The sequence below is a fragment of the Manacus candei genome, unplaced genomic scaffold (genome assembly GCF_025592945.1).
Source record: "Manacus candei isolate 608988 ecotype Guabito, Panama unplaced genomic scaffold, ASM2559294v1 h1tg000028l, whole genome shotgun sequence".
Classification (NCBI taxonomy): domain Eukaryota; kingdom Metazoa; phylum Chordata; class Aves; order Passeriformes; family Pipridae; genus Manacus; species Manacus candei.
In genome coordinates, this window is record NW_026138076.1 from 38,379,533 (window position 1) to 38,405,774 (window position 26,242).

The 26,242-nt window shown below is 41.3% G+C and overlaps 1 protein-coding gene across 9 annotated transcripts in view; it reads left to right on the top strand.

Moving 5' to 3' along the window:
• Nucleotides 1-26,242, top strand: part of TECRL (trans-2,3-enoyl-CoA reductase like) — a 73,464-nt gene that overhangs the window by 20,747 nt on the left and 26,475 nt on the right. For 8 of the 9 annotated variants that reach the window (XM_051789553.1, XM_051789550.1, XM_051789552.1 and 5 more), the window contains exons 3-4: nt 13,942-13,986; nt 15,483-15,586. In XM_051789553.1, the coding sequence (XP_051645513.1) occupies nt 13,942-13,986; nt 15,483-15,586 (149 nt within the window). The remainder of the gene's footprint in view (nt 1-13,941; nt 13,987-15,482; nt 15,587-26,242) is intronic. The other variant, XM_051789551.1, reaches the window with a different exon arrangement.

Sequence of the window (26,242 nt, forward strand, 5' to 3'; positions counted from 1 at the left end):
AACTATTGTTTTTATTAAATTCTCCCCTCTCTGCATTCATAACAACTCAATTGGAAATTACAATGAAGGCAAATCACTGGGGATGGGCAGTTATTACAAATGGGCACTAAGAACTACAGTGATTTCATCAGGGTAAATTGCTCATTCATCTGTGTTGGCTTTGTAAATGGAAATTACTAGATTAGGAGGAAACATGGTATTTGTTTCATCTTGTATTTATAAGTTATTTTTCTTTTGTCTTAGTCACACAGCCGATATCAGTATAACATCAGTTTATGATGAATTTCAGTGATGAATGATGAATGATGGAATTCTAAGATCTTTTTACCTCTCTATGCCTGTCAACACAACTCAGTTTATTAGAAACTCATTGAATTTCTTGTTACTGCCACAGTGAGGCTTGTACATACTTAAATTCTTTACTTTTTGCTTCACAAAGCACAAAGTAAGCAACAGATCCTTCCACAAAACTCAAACCAGTTGCTACCATCTTCCTCCCCATCTCACAGTCAGAGATCTAATCCGTGAGTAAATTGCTTCCTTGCCTCTGCAGCACATGCCTGTCAGAACAGACACTAAATTCTTGCTTTGGCATGGTGCTTTAGCCACAGGGCCAGCCTGTCTGGTAGCCTTCATTTCTGATCTGTGCAGGAACAAGCATCAGGAGGATGACCTCCTCTCAGCCTATTTGTGACATATCTGTGCAAATCTTTCTATACAAAATACAGGAGTCTGTCTGTTAGTACAGATTTGTGTGACTTGAATTTCTGGCTTAGCTGTCAAAATAACCAAAGCACTCCTGTGAAAGCTGGGAATACTTTCACCTCTTTTCTAACAGCCAGTCAGGAAATGAGAATGGCATCATTGACCTAACACTGTTAAAAGGAAGGAGCAGCCAAACTGAATTAGCCTAATGATTTTCATCTTCAAAGTGAATGAAACTTTACCTTAGACACCACATCCACTCCACCCCACCCCCATACCCCATTCTGTTTTGGAGTTACAGAAACACAATTCTGGCCATTTTTCAAAATGGGAAGAAAATGCATGGATATGCCCTCCAGAAGGCTCTGTGCACTTCACAGACAGTATTTTGCATCCTGAGCCATGGTCAAAACCCGCCAATTCAAGCCGTGCATCTCTTGTTGACACTGCTAAGGCCCAGAATTTTCATTTGGACATTCCTAGCTGGGGTGCTAAGATAATAATAGTGAGAGCAAGCACCAGACTAGGCATCTACAGTTTGCTTCTCTGCTGAGCGCTTGAATCTCATTGTAAGTTGTGGAGGAAGAGATATTAAAGTAGTCTGAAAAGCATCTGATCAGATATCCCTGAAGTTTTGCTCTTTGAAATTTACATGTGGTTACAAAGAATATTTTCATTATGTATTGAATTAGGAAAGTATGGTTGAGGTTTGGCTCACCCAGTTGGTTTAGAAGCAGGGCACATAGGACCTTAAGGAAGACTTTTAGAGTCAGATTTTTAAAGCATTCTGGTCGTCTAAAGATAACAGTAAAAGCCAAAAGGCTACCTGGGATTTTGAAGTCTCCTGATTCACACTGAAATGAATGTGATGTTTAAGACTTAGGTCTTTAAGACTTGACCAATGGGAGTCATGCTATTGACTGGGGTGAGTTGTGTGTTAGATACTTTCTCCCTTTCGAGCTTCATTTTCTCATCTATAACATTAGAATAATTAACCTTCCTTTCATCCATCTTGGGATCTATTGTCTGTTTTGCCTGTGATCCTGTAAGAAGCATTTGGGACAAAGAATGACCTAAATATATGTTTAATGACCTATTGAACCAGAGGAAGTAAGGTGTCTAAAACACAAAAGCCAGGCTATCCATTAAATGCTTATAAGATGACCTTCAGAAAAAGAGCAACATTTAAAACAGCAATGGAAAAAATGAAGATCAACTAAAAAACTTAATTGGAAATGCACATTATTTCTCTTTTTTTGGCAGCTTCTGCATCCGATGTTATTGCATTTCATTAACAGGATTACAGATATCATTTCAGATGACTAACATAATAAAAGAAAAGGCAGCTAATCTATTGAGATGTAGCTTGAAGCAGAACTGTCCCTTTCTGCTCTCTGGGATATTGTCCCCAGCTGAGATTTAAAGGGCTCTAACAATGCATCACAAATGACATCCTATGTAAACAACTGGAGAACAAATGTGAGATGCTATTTAAATGCCTCATTAAGAAAAGGAAATTTCATAGCTAGATTCTTTGCTTTTCTTGCCTTAGGATTAATTGACAGATCTAGATGAAAAACAGCAAAGTTTGTTTACCAGAATTGACTATTATTATTTACAATGTGTCTTATTAGTGCCTGTGGCTCAACTGAGAAAACTACAGTAGAAGACCCTATAGAAGTAATCCAGGCCCTAGAGAATATCCAGACTCAGAAATTAAATGAGGAATTAAAGCCTAGTGAACTGTCATTAGAAGATGTCAAGATAGTTTTGGTTTTTAAACAGCTCCTACATCAATTGAAACTCGGGTATTACATTTTTGGTCTGAAGAACAGATTGAGTTCCAGTGTTAACCTAATGTTCACCACCAGATTCGTGTGGGCCTAATGTTCATTCAAAGAACTCAAGATACTAAAAGCCTCAATGGGCCTTCATTAGTGTGAAAAGAATCTCATGTCCATTAATAAGACAGGTGTCTGTTGATTATGGCAGGGTCAAGATCACTTCAGGCTTTAAACGTGCTCTGCATCTACATCAGGTTTTTCACAGGAGTCCCTGTGCTTTTGAACACCTGAGTTGGGCAGATGGCTTTACTGAAAGGTCCAACAGCTTCTCTTAGGAGGAGATGCATGGAATGGGTCTACATGAAATGTCCCAGGACTTCTTGTGAAAGACAGTCAACAGGCATTGGATAACAGAAGAGGAAGTAAATCTCCCTTGCCAAAATGAGAGGAACCTACTTCCTTCTTGAAAAACCCTGGGAGAACTTGAGAAAAAAAATTACAAGGCTCATGGTGTCAATTCTAGACAGGTTAGGTAAGAGGCAGCAGCTTCAGCTTCTAAGTTCAGACTTCCCCCCAGGTCTTCTCTGCCTCATGCCTTCCCTGGCTGTGCTTCTGCAGTCCCTGGCTTCCTCAGGACCAAGAGATGTGACATAACAAGTAGCTGCAGTTCTGGGGTCAGGGTCAGGTGAGCAGGACAAGAGCAAGGGAGGCTGTTCAGGCCTGAATGTGAAGGATGTCAACCTGTGATGGTGATTTGTTTTGCATTTGTTTACATGTGAGCTCTCTCTCACATTTGTAGCCTGTTTATTTATTTATCTTTCTATTTGGACATGAAGGGAAAGAAACACTCAGAACAACCAAAATAAGAAAGCTTTTCAACAAGACTTGGTATTTGTGAGTTTCAAGTTAATGAAAGCAATGCATCAAAGACAAGAAGCTGAACAAATGATTCTGAATAAAAATAATGTAGTAGAGTGGTGTTCTGCCTCTTTCTAAATTGCCCTCAAATTGCAATGATATTGGATATATTTGCTGTTGAAAATTATTCACCTTTGAAATAAATGATTTGTGGGTTATACAGGAACAATGTATGTTACTCTGGTTTAAATACACACTGATGGGGAGGCACTATTATTTTATATTCTACCATTAGAGTGCAAGCTCAGAACGCACAAACAGTCTAGATGAGCTGTGACTATAAGATTTACAGAGGGAAAGCAACAGAGGAGTTGAAAGGCCATGAAGTGTTTGTCATACAGATTGGGATGAAACATCCTCCCTCAACTATGAGAATGAATACTCACCAAATAGTGTTGCCATTGTCATGTCCCTCATGGTCTGTGTATAACTGTGGAAAAGCACTTTGCTGATCAGCTTTAAGCATGTTATGTTTCTTTCTATGTGGCTGCCTCATGGTTGACGTGCAGCCAGCCTACCTGGGCTCATTTCCTGCTGGAACAGCTTGGGATGGTGGGTCTTGCACTCTCACAGAATCACAGAATCATTTAGGTTAGAAAAGACCTCTGAGATCATCAAGTCCAACCTTTGACTTGTCAACTAGACTATGGCACTAACTGCCATGTCCAGGTGTTTCTTGAACACCTCCAGGGATAGTGACTCCACCACTTTCCTGAGCAGTCCACTCCAATGTTTAACAACCATTTCCATGAAGAAATTCCTCCTGATGTTCCGCCTGAGCCTCCTCTAGTGCAGCTTGAGGCTATGACCTCTTGTCCTGTCTCTAGTTGCCTGAGAGAAGAGGCTAGTACACCTTGCTACAGCCTCCCTTGGGGTAGTTCTGGAGAGTGATAAGAGTCACCCTGAGCGTTTCTTCTCCAAGATAAACAGCTCCAGCTCCCTCAGCCACTCCCCATAGGACTTACCCTCTAGACCCTTCACCAGCTTCTTTGCTCTTCACTTCAGCACCTCAATGCCCTTCTTGCAGTGAGGGGCTCAGAACTGGACACAGGACTAGAGGTGTGGCCTCACCAGTGCTGAGTTAAGGGGGACAATCACTGCCCTGGTCCTGCTGGCTGCAGTGTTTCTGATACAGGCCAGGATGTCATTTGCCTTCTTGGCCACCTGGGCACACTGCTGGCTCATGTTCAGCCGCTGTCAACCAGCACTCCCAGGTCCTTTTCTGACAGGCAGCTGTCCAGCCCCTCTCCTCTAGCCTGTAGCACTGCCTGGGATAGTTGTGGCCAAAGTGCAGGACCTGGAACCTGGCCCTGCTGAACCTCACACCGTTGCTCTCAGTCCATCGATCCATGGCCAGAGCCTCTATTCACTGGAAAGGTACTATAGTATAGCCTTGTTTTGCAGCAAGGGAACTGTAGTATGCAGAGGGAAAGTTATTTGTCCTCTGTCATAGATCTGAGATGGGAAGAACAGCTTCCCAAGCCTCATAGCACTGCTTCTGAGGCACAGAAGCTTTTGATCAACCTAAATAAGGTGGTGGGATAAGAGAATTAAACCAGCTGAAACAAACTTCTCCCAGGAAGGACATGGGAACATGACAGCCTCTGGCTCACATGCTAGTGTCTGACCTGCTACCAGAGCAGGGCAGATCTCTGCTGCCTTTTCCTCATTGCTCCTGGAGAAATTACAATTTAGCCCTGTTCTTAGTGGGGATTAATTTTCAGTGTGGTGAATTTACCAATGAATTTACGAGAAGTTAATTTGTATTTAGGAAGAAATCATGTCAATTCAAATGTGTTCAATTAATTGTTGATGGCATTGGTGTGGCCATTAGATACAAAAAACACATTGCTTTTGGGGTTAGTGAGGGAACACATCCTGATCAGATTAGTGGCTGGAGAGAACACCATCCCCTGGATAGTCAAATTTTGAAAGAAAAGTATACTTAATTAGCATATTTTAATAGCTAATTGACTGTGAAATACTTTTAAAGAAACATAGCTAGAGCCTGGGGTAGGACTCTCCTCTGCCCAGTACATCTGAGGGAGAGGCACAAATGAACTTTTGAGCCATCATTGCTATATCAGCTGTGATTGTTGGGCCAACACGTACCTTCTGATGCTGGAATGTAAATCATCAGGGCCCTGATCCTGCTGTAACGTGTGTTGGCAACGCACTCCATTCAGGCAGCATGCAAACAACACAGAGCTGAAACAGTGACCTCGCCAGTTCTCTGCTCTCTGTCCCTCTTGCAGCTCTTTGGAGAGCTGCTACCTAAATGTACTTAGCAGTCGTGCTGATTGCGGCAGTACCCACACCAGAGCTTTCTGAAGTGAGGAAGCAATGACCTGTGTTATCAGTGTCCTGAAACACAGCATATCTGCAACACTGCAAGGCACAGCACTGTTTGTTCTCTTAGAACATGGCACAGGATGAACATGAACAAAGGTTTTAAAAGAAACAACATTTTAAAACAGGCCTTTGTATCTTACTCTGTGTGTTTTCTAAGATCATGACGATGGACAGATACTTGTGTTTAGATGCTCTGCTTTGCTGCCTATAGAAACCTTGTCTGGGTTGACTACTCCACAGCAGTAAAGATATATAAGCTGTTACGGATTGAGATAGACAGCAAATGATTTCATAAGCCACCAAACATTAAGCTGCATTTTTAAAAATGCTGTGTTAGAATATGGACAAGCAGAAAGAGAAGGAGGGATATTTTTAGTCCCTGAATATTTAGTTTGGCAAATGTATGTTCCTTAACATGCAGTTTCCCAGGTTTGGGTTGCCCTTTTTACGAAGGCTTCACTGATAGAGTTAATATTTAGAAAGAGAATCCTGCTGCAATTCTCACATTCCCCCAAATACCTCAACCATTATCTTTGTCACCTTTTCCAGACTTGTAGAGACACAAGAATCAAAGGCAAAGATAACTACCAGAATACAGATACTCAGTCGGCATAAATGATTTCTCTCTTAATTGGAGTTGGCATTTCAGAGCCAGAACACAACTGTCTGCGAATACGGAAGCAAACTCAGTGCTGTTTTAGTGCATGGATGACAGGACACGGCCCTCCCTGGGACCTCCCTGGTCAAAAGACTCCCCAAACCCTCCCAGCTGCACTGACCACCCTGCCCACGGCCACCCCGAGCAGCACTGCTGTGACTGTGTGCCCTGGGGGCAGCAAAGGCCGGCTGTTCAGCACCTCCTCACCCCCTGGCACTGACAATGGGCAGACCCCTAAGGGAAAGTTCCATCAAGCTCCAGGCTTGTCAGAGTATCTATTTTCTTGTTTCTCTGTATTCTACTTTGGTTGTTATTAATGAAATAAGAGGTGGGCCTCATTCCCTTTCCCTTCCTTTGCCCACGCACATTAATTTAAATGCAAATTCACACAGAAAGATCAAAATTAATTATACTTTCTGCAGCAGGCTACATGGAAAATTGAAATGCACAGAGTTGGCTTTTCCCTTTTCTCTTTTTTTCATTTTTTCTGGAAGAGCAAAGGAAAAACAATGTACCAAAAATACTGAAATATGCATGTAAATGTTGAATGCTTGCTTGCTTTTATTTTCTCATGCTTTTTGCTTGTCTGAATTTCCACAGTTGCTTTCAGTTGCAGGCTGTTTCGGAAGGAATATTGAAAGGTTAATCTGCTAGTGACATAAATTGACCTGTAAATGACAAATAATCTGTTTACCAGTAATAAGAATCAATCTTAATTAAGAAAAACTATGCTGACTCTTAAGAAATTTGTCCATCATTGCCTGATCAGAATATAGCTGAAGTCTGAGATTTTTTATTTTATTTTTTTTTCAGTGGGAAATAAAGGCATAGGGAGAGACGAGTGTTCTATTTTTCAAGGAGTTAAGGCATTTATATAAGTTTTTTTCACTGAAAATGCAGCCAGGTAAATTTGTTACCCAAGGTGCAGTGCAGAGTCTTGGAGAGTGCTGGGCACAGTCACAGCAGCTTAACTACTCCCAGGAACCAACATATGGAGAGGGCTATGCTGTTTGCCAGATCCTGGGCAAGGAAAGCAAAAAACTGACACTTTTTTTAAAGGAAGTGGGTGCAGGCATTGTATGCAATGTGTTATAGAGCCATTAGGTATGCTCTGGGAAACCTGCTGGAGTGGGCTCTGTGGGGCTTCAGTGGAGGCACCAGGGGGGCAGTTACATGACTTATGTAGGTCTCAGATTCTAAGGCCAATGAGAACAATCGAATGAAGAGCTAAACCAGAAGCATTTAACCAGGCATTTAGTCAGGCTGGGGCTTACTTGCTTAGTAGTCTGTGGGAAGCATGTGCTGTCCTGCCTCTAGGCCAGATCCTGTCCTTAACCCTGTCGGTCTTAGCCAATGTCTGGAGACATCAGTTCAGCCAGCTCACTGCTTGCTCTCCCTCTCCAAGCACTATGGTTGTAGGTAGATGAATTCAGGTATTGCAAAAACCAGAAGAAAGAAATGGATGCTTATGATCAAATAGCTCATTTTTCAAATTCCACATGCCATTAGGAAAGAACTTTTTTGTGTCCCCATAGCAACTAGAGTTCAAGGTGCCTTTGTAAAACACATGGCCAGAGATCTTCCCTGGAAAGCTTACAAATGAAACAAATGAGAGAAAATACTAAGGGAAAAAAGCTGACAAAGAAAAGGGATTTATCCCTGGCTACAGAGCCATTAAAAACAACATCCATTTGGGTACTCTGCTGCGATTTTACTGAACAGGACAGACTGGATCTGGATCTGCTCTTTGCACTAATTTCCCATAAAAACATGGATCTAGTTCAAGATCTTGCTACTGCTCTTTAAATATTCTGATACACCTCTCAACAGTCTTCTACAAGAAAACAAAGCCTAGCTGAATGATTCTGGATCCAGCAAGTGCCTTCCCAAGGTCAGCCCATTGCCTTAAAGACTAAGAAATTGATGGAAGCAGCGTACAATTGGTAGCCTGACCTTGCGAGCCCAGCTGGCCTCAGGAGTTCAGTACAGTGCTAGGCCAGTACAGCTGAGTGTACTTGGAGGGGGCCTGACTAGAGGGGGTCTCTGCACTAGCCCTGAAAAATAGACCCAGGTGATTTTGTTGGTGTTTAGTGGGTCAAAGCAACAAAACATCTGTTGATCTGCATCCAAAGAGGGCCTTTGGAGTGGGGCCATGTGAAGAGATGCCAGTGCCCCGCTTGCCCCAGACTTGCTGCTGAGAGCTGCAATTCTTCAAGTGGGCTGGTTGTTCAGATTGCAGTACTCAGCAGCTGTCATTTATTACAGTGGGGGCAAACACAGTAAATAATCACTTCAGATACTTTCTCTCTTGATCTTTTGGCCAAGCTCAGTTTTACTGTGGTTTCTTAGGTGTGCTTTGCTTTCTGCCATCATGCTCAGGAATCACTCAAGTGCAGTGTTAGCACAATAAATCTCACAGCCTTTTCTTCCAAATAAAAGCAGAAAGCAGTAGCTTCTAGTCATTTCACCATCCTGCTTTCCTGCTGGCAGCTCAGTGGAGCAAGGGTATGCAAACTTCAGCCCAGGCTGAATTGTTAGCATGGTGATATCTCTATCCCTGTTTTCTCAGAAGTGTTCCTGAGAACACTCAGACATGCTGGCTGAAACCAAGAGAAACAACACTATGACCACTGTTTGTTTAAGGTCAGGGACATGGAACAGCTGTATTTGTTTAGCATTTGCTTGTCAAGGAAAGACCTCAGCAAGTTTTCAGATAATCTGTCTGTCTCTATATTTTATGCACAAACCTGCCATCCCCACACATACTTGAATCTTTCCAGCAATCTCTTCTTATTGCTACATAGATATCAAAATTGCCATCTGGTTAAGGTGGTGGAATGCATTTCAGCCGTGCTCAGTTCACATAAGCAAGTGCTGTTACATTTCTCAGCTCATGTGTAACATTTTGTGATCAGATCAGGGAGATTGCTGCTGCAGTGGTTCCTTGGAATTTCCTCTTATTTCTGCAAATTTAAACAACATACTGCTGATGATTGATTATAGTAATTTTGTTGTTCATATCATCCTATTCATATCACAGCAGGTATTGCTTGTAATTATTAAGGCTATTTGTTATTAGAGATGCATGGGCAGTGAAATACAATGAGAAGCAAACAATTTAACTGGTAATAAAATTAGCTGATCATGGAAAGTCAATCTGCTAATTATCTCCAAATTGTGTGTGTCAGTTCTGTTTTGCATTTCTTAGACTCCTTGCTCCCCAGTGAAAAGCTTTTGCAGAAGAATTCTAAAGAACAAACTGAATTCCCCATCAAGAGAGGTTTTCATCATGTTACACCTTTGTTCTCATACAGGTTCACATAATTTCATATTTTGTGACAAATAGGCATTTTATTGTGTAATTTACTGCACTAATAGTGCACTAATTTTTTATAGAAGATTCTTCATAAAACAATAAAAATTAGGCTGATTCCTTCAATTTCATAACTAGTGGAAAGTACTCAGCACTTGAATTTCATAGTTGTTAAATTTTCAAAACATCTTGTGATATTTAAGTGGTGGAGCACACATTAAGGTCAGTTTGAGCCACATGGATAGTAAGTACCTTTGGACACTTTCAAAAACTGCATATAGGCTTTTCTAACTGTCCTTGGTTCCTGGGATTGTCAGTCGAATAATTTACTGAGATTCTAGTATACATGCAGTGAAAAAACAAATCATATGGGCAGCAGGACCAGTACAACTTGGTTTTCTGTGCATTTTTGCATAGTGGTATTGGCAGCTGGCTATGGCACTGAGGCTTTTATTTTAATTAGTATTTGTATGGTGTTTGACAGCACTACATCTCTTTTTTATGTCCAGCATTAATAGGTCATTTCATAGTTGGGTGTGGGAAAATTAAAGGTGGCTATCAGATTTTATATATCTGTCAGTTTGCTAATATTTTAATTTCTGTTTTAAATATGGGCAGGTAAAACAACCAACCCAACTAAGATTAAATATTATTTCTCATATCCGTTTATTAAAACAAATTATTAAAAGTAAACATTGAGTCATTTTACAAGAAAATATCATTCTCTGTTGAAAAATTATGATGCCTTAAATATAATAGAGTTAAGATATAATACTGGGTAAATAGAGCTGTGGTTTGAACGATCATGGCCATTCTTATTTTCTGGAGAGTCTATATCTACTTTTCCAAGTCAAAACCAGTCTGGAATGTGAGCTGAAATGTTATCTTTACAATTTTGTACCAAGTGTGAAATATATATTCCAACCCATAACCCTGTATAAGGGAGCTGAACAGCTCTGCTAATCACAAGGAATCTACAGAGACTGTGACCTACTAAGTACCATGTGGCTGAGCTCTGATGCACCATCCCAACGTCAGAAAGTAAATAGCAATACATGCTTGGTCTTAGATGCAACAGGAGTTACAGGATAAACTTCAGTCACCCTTTGCCTTGGATTGTCATTAATCTCAGTAGGAGGCAACAATGGAAAATGTTAATAAGAAAAAAATGTGAATTAAACACCAAAACAACCCTGTGAAAGAGAAACTCTTCAACTTTAAATTGGAAGCAAGGGGAGTTCTGCCAGGTGTGGGAATGCAGAGAGGCCTTCAAGGGCTGTGCACAGCTGCAGCTGTGCCTCTGCCTTCAGCCAGTGCTTGTTTACTCTGTCTGGGAGCAGGCACTCTCCACATGCACTTTCGAACTCCTGCTGATGGCAGGTGAAGCTAATCTGTCAGACAGTACTGGCTCTAGATATCCAAGAGAGCCATCAACCCCTTGTTCTGACAGGCAGTAGCAAGAATTAATACAAGCGATAATTAGTTACTCTGTTTGACTTCTTTTCACTATTTAAAGAGAGCTTTTCTCCTATAGGAATGAGATGAATATGTGTCTGTCAGAGTCAGGCTGTATTGGAATGACTTCTCACATTGCCAAGTAGCAACACAGAGCTGTCCTAGTGGGATCTCTGGAGGATCCCTGTGGAAAATAGTCACCGGAGGAAGGCAAGTAAATGGTGACAAGTGAGGCCAGGGGCCCTTTGGCTGACCGCCATCAAGTGGTGAGCAGGATGCCTAGGAATGTCTGGGGCTTCCTATCTGAAATGAGTCTTATCAAGCTGGGAGAGCAGACTCCTTGTGGAGGTCACACTTCTCCCCCGAAAGCAACGCTGGTTTTTGCAGGACCCTGGGCAGCTAAGACTTGGGAACAGCCTTGATATTCTGCTGCTAGTAAAGACCGAGAGTGGGAAACTTTTGTGTTCAGACTCAAACCGACATAGAAATGTGTTTTGATTCTGTCTCCCCCTCTGTTTAGCATTTCCACTTGACATTAGCTAGTGTCCCCCAATCCCACAGTAAGAGATGGGAAGGAACAGATAACTCCAGGTCACTCCAGCAAAATACACACAGCATGCCAAGCATGGTCTGGAAACCAGAGAGACACTTTGGTGTGATAACAAGGTCACTGCAGACAAGCAATGGCAAAGGCACACTTCTATCTAAATCTTTGAGTATGTTTGAACATAATGGTGTACTGAGGCTAAAGGACTGGAAATGTGGGATGACGTGCTTAAACGCACAACCTCTGTTTGCCCTTGTGAAGATTATGAGCCATACCTAAAAGCACATCGCCACAGGATCAGGTAAATTGACTTTTATTGAAACATACTGTAATATGAAGGGGGGAAGATTCCAATTTAACACAAATACATTGCATTTCAGGCTCCCAAATAACTATTGATATCTGCTGTCCTGGAGCAAATCATATCTTCCTTGACAAGTCAGACAGCTGCTCCTTCTCTATCTTCCCTTTGTTATCTTTAATAGCCATGGATTGTTGTGGTACCTTCAAAAAAATATTTGCGACTGACTTGACGGATGTTTCACCTCCTGCTATTAGCCCTGGTTCATGGGTTCATCTAATGCCTGTTCTTGCTGACGAAAGACCAAGTGCTTTTGAAATGAGAGTGTACTGGATGTCACTGCGCAGTGCACACTTTGTACATGTCCTCTTCCCCTCCAGCTGGCAGCTGCTGGGTGAACAAGCTCTCCAGCTATCTTGATTATCCTGACATAAGTTATGGTAGAAGCAACCTCCAGAGCTCGTCTGGTCCAGGTTCCATCTCAGAGTAAGGCCAACTTTCTAGTCCTGTAAGACTGCTCATGGTCATCCCCAGCTGAGGCCTGACTATTGCCAGGGAAGTAGATCCCACAGCTTCTCAGGGCAAATGTTCCCACGTTTGATCAGTCACTGTGAAAAATTTTTTTCCATTTGTTGAAGATATGGAAATATTGGTATCTTAAATACAGGATCACTAAGAATTGTAAGATAGGTCTAAAGAAAACCATGGCTATATTTGACCAATTTCACTCAGACTTTGAAATGAAAAGACAAAGCAAGTCTAATAACACCAGGGTTGTGGGTTTGATACCTGTACAGGCCATTCACTTAAGAGCTGGACTTGATAATCCTTGTGGATCCCCTCCAACTCAGAATATTCTGTGATTCTATAATTCCTTCAGGCTATCAACTGTCCTCAGGTGTGTCAAAGGAAATGAAGGCAAATGTGGTAGAAATGGATGAGGGTGGTAATACTGCAGCAGTTCCTTTGCCTTCCTCTGACAGTCTTTGCTGCCCACAAATCTCAGTCAACACCATGGGCTGTGTAAGGTCTCCCCAGACTGCCTCAGATCAGACCAGAAATGTGCCAGGTCAGCCCTAAAATCCTTCAACAGCAAACTGAAGAGTATGAATGGGTTAAGCGAAGTTATGTGTCTTTGTGATGCAAAGGAGGAGTGTTTATTTTGTCCATTCATCAGCACAGCTGTAGAGGCACTACAGGCACTACAAAGAGCTGGCCAAGTTAACAATTTGAACTGTACCAGTTAGACCAAACTGGTCCAAAAACATCAAAGGGCATCCAAGAACCACTGCCAAGGGCTATCGTGCATTTGAGGGTGACCTTTAGTGCATTTAAAAATCTACTTTCAGGTAACATCCTTAAGTTGAGGTTATCATGGAAGTTATACATAACTCAGTATTAGCTACCCATTGGCCTCTACTTTTTGTATCTTTATTTCCCTGATTAATGCATGATTAAGAATGAATACAAGCTGCATATCCCTAGTCAGGTTTTATATTCTTGAATGGGAAACATCACCCCCTTTGGACCAGACTGTAGCACAAGCACCATTTTAGAAGGAGGGACAAGGCTGACACATTTAGTACTGAGTTTTGGCAAATATGATAATAAACAGGGTCCTCTTTATACTTCCCAGTGGTGCACATACAGGTCTATTTTTCATGTGCTGATGGAGCATTCAGCACTGAGATTGACCCTTACAACACTTAAGAAGGGAGAAGGGACTTATGCTCTAATATTAAGTGTTCCTCCAGCTCTCTTGTATTCTCCTTGTAGAGCTAAGACTGAAAGAAAGGTGGGGTTTTTCTCCATCTCACATTTGTAGCTATCAGCTGAAAAAAAACCCAACTGAGAGAAATTTAGATCCTTCACCATGAAATTAACAGCCACGCTTTGTGATTGGAACAGGTCCCCAGTGGTACCCTTCCCGTGTTGGCCTGCAACTAGAACGCAGTAAGTATTCATATGGTTGAATACAGCCACCTAATGTATTACTAATCCTCTGGCAGATTCTCCTTCTAACAGTATTGCTCTCTCTATACGTGTTATTGGGTGAACTGTTAGCACATTTTCATTAACGGATATCAATTATTAACTTATTAGTCTTCTCATTAATAAAGGAAACTAATGTTTTTCATAATGTTTCAGGGTACAGTATATGATCAAACAAGGAAGACAAGGCAGTTTCAAACCCGTTTGCTCACTTCTCTCACTCAATGCATGATCTATTTTAATACTTGCTTACAGCCTCATCAGAAGATGCAGCTGCCTGCAGGAGGCAGCCTCTTTTTTTGTGCCAGTACATAAGTTCTTGGTGGACATGGCAGTGGGAGATAAGGCTGCCACGGGCTGTGTGGTATTTGGTCTGTGGACATGTTGAGTTTCAAAGCCATAGAAAATGAGGGCTCAGCAGCTGATGGAATTTAGCATCCTTGCTGATGTTAACAGTCAACAAATGAATTGAAAGGGAGACGCAACGCATAAAGCAGAAAAGAGCAAAGATGTGTTGCAGCCATGACAACATCCCAAGCCAGTGGCTGTTGGAGTTTCCTAATATCCAGCTCCCTGCCCCCACAGAACAAAAGAGAACCAGATATTGCCATTTTATCTCTCTGTCTGTACAATCTAGGTCCATTAGGACCTAGGGGAGGTTTATGTTAGATATTAGAAAAAATTTCTTTACAGAGAGGGTGGTCAGACATTGGAATGGGCTGCCCAGGGAAGTGGTGGATTCTCCATCCCTGGAGATTTTTAAAAAGAGACTGGATGTGGCACTGAGTGCCATGGTCTAGTAACCGCAGCAGTAGTGGATCAAGGGTTGGACTTGATGATCTCGAAGGTCCCTTCCAACCTGGCTGATTCAATGATTCTATGATTCCATGACTGGAAGCAGATGCCTCAGAATGCTGGGAAAAATAATGTAGTGCTCACATACACCTGGTCTGCCTAGGTCAGAGCTTACAAAGAAATCTTGAACAGTGGGCCTTTGCCCAAGAAGTTGCATTCATCATGAAGTGCCACCTATTGTGAAATAGCCTGAGGATGTGAATGTTTCAGCAAAATACTTCAGTGAGGGCGATGCTGCATAACATCGACTTTGCCATTAGTCTTGCAAGACAGAACAAAGAGTGCTCTACGGAGTTGTCTGTGTGATTGCTTGGCATGTCTCTAATGGGTTAGATTAACAGAGATAGCATCATACAATTGCCACGCATTGCTGCCCAGTGTCATGTCAGCCTGATGCTTTTGTTAAAATGAGATGAGAATAACTCTCACAGAAGTGCTCTAAGTTGTTAACCTGGAGAATAAGTACCACATCACCAAAATAAATCACAATACAAGCTGGGCCGACACCTGGGCCATTATCAGGGCAGTCTATGCATTGTGCTGAATCTCTGAGAGGATACCTGTTGTTCATGCCATCTCCCCTTCCTTTTTTGTCATTGCAGATGGGCCCTTTTTGAAGGATTCAATTAACATTCAAAGTCTTGCTGTTTCCTCCATCATTACACTGTATTTTACAGACCTGGGTCAGCAGGTCGGTTGGACCACAGTAAGTATGTCCTTGTAACAATCAACAGGATATTTCTTAATGTACAATGTGTTTTAGCATCAAATTACTCCAACTTCCCCAGCCAGTCTTTCCCTATGTAAAATGGTGTAATTACTTATCAGCAGTCAAAACAGAATTAAATGAGCAGTGAGCTAAATTATCAATATGCTAACTCTGGCATCCAATTAAAGATTAGAAGGTGGACATAAAAATATTGCCTGAGAAAAAAAATCAATTTTAAAAAACAGTTTTAGCTTATCTAGGGTTTATATGCCTGTGCAGAACCTGTAGCCAAATATATTAATTTGCTGCAAGACTCCTCAGCTTTGAAAGTGGAAGGATATTAAAAAGAAAAAATGGATTTCTAGTAATCCTGTTACTAATGTGGAAAAATTATTGGATGAAAATGTCTTTCTCTTTGTTCACCCAAAGCACAGTTCTGATAGAGAGGTTAAGGATTCCAGGCAGAAGATGTCCAGCCAGGCTCAGGAGTCACAACTTTTGAATCTCTTTCTAAAACAAAAGTATTTGCCATGAGCAACAATATCTGTATTATGCTCTAGGTAGGCATGGTCTCAGTCTGACTTCAGTTATTTTCCTGTAAGTAACTTTCAGAATACAGTATATGATCAATATGAAGACCACAGTTGGAAGGTCAAGGTGGTGGGAGAGAGGCAGCACATTCCACTCAAATGGGGTTGTGGGGAACTCTAACCTTACAGGCTCCTCTGGGAAAGGAAGAAGAGAAGGATTCAATGCATTCACAGCCCAAAGACAGAAGACAGTAGAAGTATTTGAAAAGACAGTGAAGGAATGGGAAATGAAGAGACTTTTCCAGTGTCCTGCATCAGGCATATGTGGTGGAGCTGAAAGTAGTTTCACTACTAGACTGACCCAGCTTTTGCTGTAGTTTGCATGTACTGCACTACCTGGGGTAAGACATAGCCCATATCTCTATATTGGGTAATGAGACTCTCAATTTCTGCAGTGAGAAACATGAGTAAGACTGAACTACTGTTTCTGAAAGCCATTAAAACACTGACAAGACTATTCATAGCAATGGAAAACATACCACCAGTTGCTTTCAATTCCTTTAATGAAGCAAGTGAGTTTTCCCTAACTGGCATCATGGCTGTTGGCCAACTTATTAAATTCTTAGCTCAGGCAGCACACAGATCCCACCCTGCTCATGCAGGGGGACCACAAGACCCACTGACAATCCACTGTCCTTCCTTGGCAGTGCCTATATGGATGAAGCTTGTGAGCGTCAGATCTTTGAGCAGCTCACAGGTGATAGTTCCTGTTCATCTCTCCAACAGGTCACTATGGGCTAGGAAGCATTACTACAAGACACTTGGAGTAAGCATGCTAATTTACAGTTCCTTATCTCTTGGAAGGTACACTCAAAGTGTTACTGCCTGAGCTGCCCTTGACCTTGGGATGTCAGCCTCTGGATCAGTTCTGTAAGGTCATATATCCATCTCACCTGCTCAAGCTCACCTACATTTCCCCTCTCCAAGGAAGCAGATTGCCCTGATCAGCACAAATTCTGACAGGCTTTAGCCCCTTTGAAGAAGAACATGACCTATATCCATCCTTCCCAGTTCCAATAGGACCCAAATCCCCAGGTGGTGACAGGCAGTTTACTTCAGTGGAGCTATAGCCTTTGACACCTACCTGTTTCAGTGGAGGTCTGCGAGTTGCCAAGGCTTTGCCCCACCCTGATTAATAGCCTACTGGGGCCACACTGATTAATGCCAGTCCTGTTTCCCCCCTGAATCCATCCCACCACTTCTCAACCATGGAATTTCCTTGCCAAGCAAAATTGTGATTACTGCAGCTTTCTGTTTGCTACAATTAAGTAATCTGCAAAAACCTTATTTATTCTCTCTTTTCCTGGTGGTTTATGTAGCCTAAGACAGTAACATAACTAAAGCTTAATATCCCATTATAAATAGTGCAGTTATGACCAGGAGTTGATACTGCAGGCAGTGGCATTTTTTTTATGATTTAATCTGCATGCAAAAAGTTGACTCCATGAGTTTCTGAATATTCATGTTATCCCATTCTGCTCCATATTCCAAATTGTCTCCATTCTTAGTGAAAGAAATCTTCTTCCTAGCCACATCATTTAAACAGCCAGGAGATTTTTATGTTATAACTAGTCTGTAATAAGAGAGAAAAAGTTCATAGAAGATTGTATTCTAACAATAGCAATTAAGAATGCATTTGTACACAGTATGTGTAGTTTTACTGCCATTTTTACTATGCTTAGAGCTCCCATTCTCCCATCCCCCTTGATACTCTATCAGATTTATGCATACAGAGAGGGATGTTTCTGATTTAAAGGGTTGACATTTAAATAAACAAGGCGCCGAATGAAAATATTCTTATCTTGTCAGCAAAAGGATAGCTAAGGTACAAAGGGCCACATTCAGCTCTGGGCTCCAAAAATAGATACAGAAGCACATGGAGACATGCTGGTGGCTCCAGAGGTCAATGCTTTGGGCATGGATCTCTCTAGGGGAACGCTAATCACAGAGGTGGGTCTTCTGGGGCTCTGTCACCTCATTGGAGATCACACTTGAGGATCAAGAACACTAAGACCCCCAATGCTGGGGATTTACAGCTAGACAATGACTTGTGGTTTTTAAAAGGGGAAAATAGTACTGACCTCCACCACTACCTCCTGGGAACAGAGCCCTTTCCAAGAGAGTGGTAAAATAAAAGGTCTATTCCCAGACAGAATTTGGGTCTCGATAAGTCTAGGAGCAGTCTTCTGAATCAAGAAACCTCAGCTTCCCTTTTGGAGCACCCACAGTCTCTGATTTACAGTCCTTGTCACGCTCCACCTTGGTGGCTCAAGAGTTTGCTGTCTCGTCTACTTAGGTCCTCCGTGAGAGGCTGACACTTTGTAGGAAGGATGTTCCCTCCTTTTCCTCGACCTTCTTAAAACAGGGTGCACAATGATCAAAATATTTTTGGTGTTTTGTGCTGTGAAAGGCCAGACATCCCCTGGGCTCAGGTTGCTCCACAGCTTTGAGATTGGTTGACCAGTCTTCAGCAACTACTAGTGACTGTGTTTCTCTGATGGAGAAGAGAGGGCAAACTGGGGTGAGGGATTTGCAGTGCTCTGCTACTGGAATAATTATTTGTCACTCTCTTTTGAGAATGTGATCCTTTTCTGGGATAATTTCAGTAGATATCTAGCCTCAGTTGGCTCTTTTAGAAGAAAGGAGACCCTCAGGGCTGATTTGCAGAACACAATTCAGGGACAAAACAAAACCTGTTTCTTAGTATCATCGATTTTGTTAGAACTCTCGCTCTACTCTGCCTTATTTATATCAAATATTTCCAGAAACACATAATTTACTTCTGCACAAGACTTACCAATTCCTTTACCCTACCTGGAGGGTCTAGTTGAGGTTTGCTGACTGATGTTGCAGAGATACTGATGGGATATGAGTTTACAGATCTTTTCTATAAGGCCTTGCAAATATTTTACCCCAGGGGTGCTTGAAATTCCTACCACTGGAGTGATGGGTTGTATTTTTAACCTCTGTTCAATTTTGGGCCTAAGCATGTTTGACAGACACCTCTTTTTATACATTGCAATGCAGCATAGTAAAATACATGGTTGGTGTTTTATTACTAATAATGCACACTGCTGCTGTAGTCAAAAGGAAGAAAAAACTCCATTCTTCATCCTCAAATTCGCACTTCTGCTAAAGCCTTCCTCATTTGAGCAGTGATTGCAATTTCTGATTTATCAGCTTCTGTTGTCCTGTTGCCACCTGGGCCGGCTACCAGAAGCATCCAAATAGAACTAAGAAAACAGCACAGAATTGTAGAAAATATATTTTACCTACAAGTCTGTGAATTTCAGAAGATTAACCCTGAAACACAGTACTTCAGCAAATATTTTTTGTAACTTTGATTTCAGATTAGGGACTGCTTAAACACTTTGACTCTTGAGGGCCTTAAAATAGTACGGCTGGCAGCAGAACTGCTCCATTTCAAATTTCCCAATGAAAAAAACTCTGCTCAATTTAGCAATGTGGAGACTAATACTTATTTAAACCCAAGAGCATCTTTGAAGTCTGAAACCCCACATTTTTTGCTAATTAATCTGTTCCCTCCTGGCTGGCAGGCAAATTTATCACCAAGTTAGACATTGTGGAAAATGAACAGGAAGCCAAGAGATCTATGTTTGAAGCTGTGTGATTATGTATAGCAGGTACACACAGTGGGGAAGTGCAATAATGAGATGTGCCTGTTCTCTCAAGGGGAAGGCAGTGTTTCAGTCACCGTGGTTCTCTTCTCTTACTCACACAGTGCCAGTGTGCCAAAGTTTTTCTGTCCTGTGGGTGTGGGTGGGTGGTGAATATGGGAGGAGCAGTTTTTTTCTGACTGTCAAACACAGTGAGTTGGTCCTGTAAATGTGGAACAATCCCATGAAGTCTGTGGGATGACTGTGATAGGAAGCAATTTGCATATGGATGGGTTTGGAAAAGAGGCAGCCAAACTGCTGCAGACTCATTTTCTCCACCTTCTCTATAATGAGGTCAGCTTTGTGCTCCCCATGGGGAACAACTTAAGATATTTTCCCTAATTTGTGAACAGAAGAAGAGACTTCAGTAAAGGTTTATAACCTGTCAATGGAATATAAAAGTACAGACAATTACAATAGAAAAAAAAGAGAGGATCTGAGAAATCTGAAGGAGTGTGAGGACTGAGAGTCCCAGAAAACTAGTGAGCCAGTATAAAGATGATAAATGTAAGAAAACTGATATGATCATAGTTTAGAAAGGAATTTGAGATCCAGGTAAGAGAGGGAACTGAGGATCTATAGGATGTATCAGAGAATGTCACTGACTATAATTCTCAGCAGATAAGTATGAGGGTTTGCATATTTTGTGGCCAATTCACGGTTAGTTGTGGGAATAGGACCCTAAAAATTGAATAACACTTTAAGGGAATAGTGGGTACCTGAAAAAACTTTGCAGCAGTGCCAAGTAAACAGAACATGTGATTCTGTGTAAATCTGTGGGTGGCTTAAGAATGGCTACAACAAAGTGCCAAAGAGAGAAAAATCCCCAACTGGTTTTTCATTGCTAAACCTCTTGGATCAATACATAATTTGCTCATAGAAGATGATTGTCAGGAAAAAAAGAACTCACTATTTCCTCGACAGCACCTTTTCCAACTCCAATTACTTGTAATTCAAAGCACCTCTATTTTACAGCTAACAGTTTGTACTTGGCAGAGGTTTGTTTCTGCTTGAACACACAGTAAGTGTTGCTCTACCTTGGTACAGCTGGCCGAGTCTTGAGCTGATCCCAGTCAAAAGCCATGGACTTTCGAAACACTGTGACCTTTCACAAAGGCAAACTACACACACAAAATTGGTCTTATTTTTCATTTAATTAAGTCTAATATTTTTCAACCTCCAGGATTATCAGGAGAGAACAGCTTGCATTTGCCTGATTTCTTGCCATGTTTTTATATTGTTTGTGCCTTTGCTTGGGCCACATATACTTTTGGCTTTTTGTTACTGCCCAGTGAGAGCATGAAGTCAACAGATAAGGGAAGGGGAGACCTCTGAAACTGCCCAGCTGGCTGATTTGGATTCCTCAGATGCTGCTTCTAATAATGCAAACCGTGTTGCAACAATTTCTCTTGGTCTCAGCAACAAAAGCCACTAGCTTGTGATGAACCATGTCAGTAGGTCCATTTTTCGGGTGCCAAAGGGAATTAGGGATCTACTACAAAAATTAATTTTCAGGGGTGAATGTTTTAGTTGCCATTGAGCACAGCAGGCTGAAAGAACGTATGCCTAAGTGTTTATAGGAATACCCTTGAGTTTTTACCACTTCCAGTGCAAAAAGAAGGTAGAGGGAATTCACAAAGCATAAACAGAACAAGCTGTTTCTTTCAGTTATGCACAACCTTATGCTTAAACCCTTCCTGCTACTTAAGGAACAAAGAGCTACTTGATGTATTCCGCTGATAAGCGTAGATGCTTTCCTGATTGTATTCACAGTAACTAAGGAGGTTGACATTTTGTCAATCTATGCAAATTTTAGCAGTTCTAGTCCTTCTAGAATGTGTAGGTCTGGCAAAATTATTTTATATGGGGAATTTTGACCAACCCCATACAGAGTGTAAGGAGACCACAAAGAGAAGAGTGAACCATAGAGTGAAGCAGTGTTGAAGAGAGTGAACCAGAGACTGAACTAGTGTTTGAGAGGCCCTTTTGTCATTCTTTGTCCACCTTTGACTGATGCCCTTGACAAGTCACTGAATTTCTCTGTATTTCATTTCCCAGATCTGTGGCAAGAAAATAACAGTATTTTTCTCTTTCCAAAGTGCTTTGAGGCTTCTGGATGAAAAGCACTCTGAAGAACTAGATGAGGTTATTTATAATAACCAGGTGTTAAAAATCACTATTTCATTTATGTATCTAAATAGCAGATGATAAATATACATTTTAAAATGATGTACATTATATGGCAGATTTCAAAATGCTGTCAAAGCCCTGTAAAGGTTTGGCAGCACATCTGAACTCACATTGGTGTTTGGTTACAAACAGAACTTGAGTGTTTTGCTGAATATTCATAAGTACTAACATATACAACACGCATACATATGTGTACATAAGAACAACATTCATTATTTTGCAGTAATTTTCCATTTTGAGTAAGAAACATGAAATGGCTTGTGGTCTCAGGGAAGAATTTTGACCATAGTATGAAGTGGTCTGATGCCAAGGTTTCAGACAGCTCAGTCTTAAGAAAAGAGACAGGAGGAAGCTGGGATTTCACCTCTCTTTTTCCACAGAGCAAGCATAGGTCTGACTCAGGGACAAACAGGGTCCATCACTGTTCACTCCCCAGCTGTCCTGAGTGAGCTGCAATTTGCCTATAAAATCCTACAGCAAATCCATCCCTATTTCTGGTATTTGCAGTAAATATTGAGCTGCAGCCTGAAATACTCATAGACACCAAGTCACTGCAGAGTCTGCCCAGACAAGGGAAGTTTCAGTTGCCCCTGCATGCACTATTTAAGTTTTGCAGAATGGATTACATGAGAACTGGAACAAAAAGTCATTGAATATTCAAGCAGCCCTTAAGAATTGTATTATCTGAGTCAAAATTGCTGTTGCCATGGATTTTTACAAACATGAAAATATGAAACTTTACAAAGGTGAAGATTTAGAGATGGCACTAAAAGTATGCCATTATCATCCCCAGGTAACAGTATGGCTTTTAATGAGGTAACAAAGCGTATGAAGCAGAAATTAGTCTAGAAATTAATAACGTTTCTTAATGATCATTAGCTCAAGAGTACTTAGGGCTGGGATTGTAAAAGGAGTCTAAGGTAGTTAGATGTTAAGTTTAATGTGATCTGGGGACTTGGGCGGATTCAACTGCCTGATCTCTTGGGTTTCTCGGAAGCTGTGCTCTGTACACTCACACATAGTAATGGTCTGTTTGTTTGATATCAGTAGATTCTCCTCTTTGTGCTGTATGTACTGCCTCAGTCTGACCTTGGCTCAGACCTGCATCTAGTGCCTTTGTCTCATATTTATCAGAGAAACTAAGCCCTGTCCATTAGATAATTTATAAACTACAGCTGCTTTTCCATTAGAGTTACCCAGGACACACTTGAGCTGTTTTGTATCTCTTGCTGTGCTGAGAGCTACAGACAGTGACCCAAAGTCATTGTCCTGGTTGAGGGTATTATCCTCATCCCGCACTCTCTGCTTTCCTGCTTGAACCCAGACATCCCATGGACAGTGGAAGAGAAAACATCACAACCAGTACCAATGAACTAGGAAACTCCCCCTACATGGCATGGAAAGAGCTTCAGGAAAGGATCAGTGTGGAAGAGGCTGTTCAGCCTTTCCTCAGCTCTGCTGCTTGTCATAAATGAGATAATGTGAGACTATGCCAAGAGGCAATAAGATAGGGTGTGTTGTGTGATATTACAGAAAGGACATGTCATAAACATTACAGAGAGGAATTAGCTGATGCCCTCGTGAAGATACAAATATGTGGGCTGTTCATTTATGAAGATTCTGTTGGAATTTTTTCAGATTCCCTCCTCTCCATTGCCTCTGTTTATAGCTTCCTTTTGTCTTTTTCTGCCTTTTTGCAACCAGTACACACGGTACTATTAACCAAATCAAAATCCTTTCCATTCCCTTCAGTAGACCTGTTGGGGTAATGTCAGCTACCCCTACCAGCCAAAAAATCACCTCACCTTCCCTCAAATAACTTTGAAAAACTCTTTTCACCTCTGCTCCATTCGTGCCTCCCTAAATAAACCCTCTGCCCTATATGGTCTGGGATTTTAATTCTTGACCTGGCTGTAACTCAGTTCAGCAAGATGTTACTGGCATGATCAGCTGAACAGAGATAAAAGAAGCAGGTACAGTCTGGCTCATGTAAGATGAGATGCCTTGCTGGTTTGCAGATTAGCTATTGTGTATTGTTTTACCATTTTACCATTTGTCTCATCTTCTCTTCAACGAAGGAAAATCCTATCTTTGCTCCCCTTTGGCACGTTTCAGATCTCAGTTTTGTTGTTTATGTAGTAGATATTTCCAGTTTATGTGTTACTGACTCAGATCCCCGTGGACCTGATTGATAATTGAGAAAGTTAAAGAACCTTGAGTTTATCACCCTGTATGGAGCTCATGCTTGTGAGAGTTTTGACTCAAGAATACTTTGATTCAAGAACACTTTCTCTATGCTACTGAGAATGAGAGGTATATAGAGTATATAATGCAAGACAGTGGAGAGGAGAGAAGGAAGGTGAGAGAACTGGACACTCTGCATGCTACGAAATAAACTGTGCAGATGTGGAAAAAAGATCCTCTTTTCTCTCTTCAGAGAGTTAATGATAAGCCCGAAAGTTAAATTCTATTGACCTATGCTCACTGTTACAGAAACATAATGCTCCTCCAGGAAAAGATCTTTGTGTTTATTATGGACTACCATATTTGGTTGCACCAAATACATCAAAATAATCTAGGTAGGACCACAAGATGGTAAAGAAAAAGTATTTTTTTTTAATGTTTCTACAGAATAAAACTGCTCTATGTTTTAAATGATCACTTTTTAAAATGAAATGGTATTTCTTTTGTTCAGAAACAACAAGCTACAATGTTATTATTTTCATGCTTTAGTTTAAAATGTGATTATTATTTTTGCAGGACATGTCAGCAGGAATTAGTAATTTTGAACACCTATAAAAGTGATAGGTTGAACTGATCCTTGACACAACAAATAACTCCCCAAGTAGTCATCTGTAGGATGAGTCTGAAGATATTAGGTAGGCTTAATTGAATACACTCATTGAGAATCAATAGTTCAAAAAATGGTGCTTGCCCTTGATTGCCAATGGGTTGAAATTATTGTAATGTTGTGTTAATTTAAGACTGCTTTCCCTTTCACTTGCTTGAACTCATGGGAATTTTTAGCAGAGTTTCTCTGCTGGCTTTCTGGAACTCATTTTTCATTTCTGATGAATTTAAAATCAGTGGGCCAGAGAACTAGAGAAGTGGTTGCAGCATGGGAGATGCAACAGAAGGAAACAGTGTGAAACTCAAGCAAAATAAAATAAAATACAGCAAAAGCCACTACAAAAAATTGAACCTCATCCTCTAAAACAGAATGTTACCGATCTTAACTATGTTCCAGCAATGTGGCACAGTCATGACAAAGGCAAATATAGTCCTGCCTGCCAGACAGTACCTACTCTGATTGCTAATCTCATGGCTGACCCTGGACCACCTTCCTCCACCTTGTTGATTAACACTTTGTGTCGGATGTGATCGACACACAGACAAGACTGAACCCTGTCCCCAGCCATAACAGGTGTCTCTGTGAAGCACCTTGAGCATGCTGGTGCTGCTCACCTCCACAAACCCCAGCTCAAGAGCTGCTTCTCTGAATTCCTCTGATGAGACACCCTGCATTTCCCCCTCCTACAACAAACCTCATCACAGGGATTCGGGTATTATGTGCTTGGTCGCTTTGGCTGTTAAAAAGAGACTGGATTTTGAAAGTTTCCTTCTTTCAGCATCTGAAATCAGTCAAGGGGCAAGGGGGGAACACTTGGTGCAGTGACAAATAAGCACGACTTGGTGCTAAGTCCTGCCAAACTCTTCCTGGCAGCTTTGTAATATGCTTGTGCCAAACAGATGATAAAAGCTGGCAGTTATGGATGTATTTTGTGGTGCAACTCAAGGATGACAGAAAAAGCTACGCTGAAGAAAGCAGCTCATTCCAAGTTTTTGCACTGACCTGCCCAGGCCATATTTTCTGCACCTCTGTCCTCTATACCACCACTGTTTATATTTACTGTATCAAATTTTAAAAGTGGAGGCCATCTCTTACAGGGTTTGCAGAGTGCCTAACACAGTGGGCTCACAGTTAGGAACAGACCTATACAACTGCTATTAGGACAAAACACTAATAAGCCCTTAATTGTGGAGCATTCCACAACAATGTGCTCTTAGACTCTCCTAGATTAAATGTTTTTACACACACACCTGCTCTGGGGATCATGCAGAGTCTAAATGGAGCACAGAAGTAATGATGTCTCATGGAAAAAAGAAAATTTTGGTAGAGAACACTTCAATCTGTT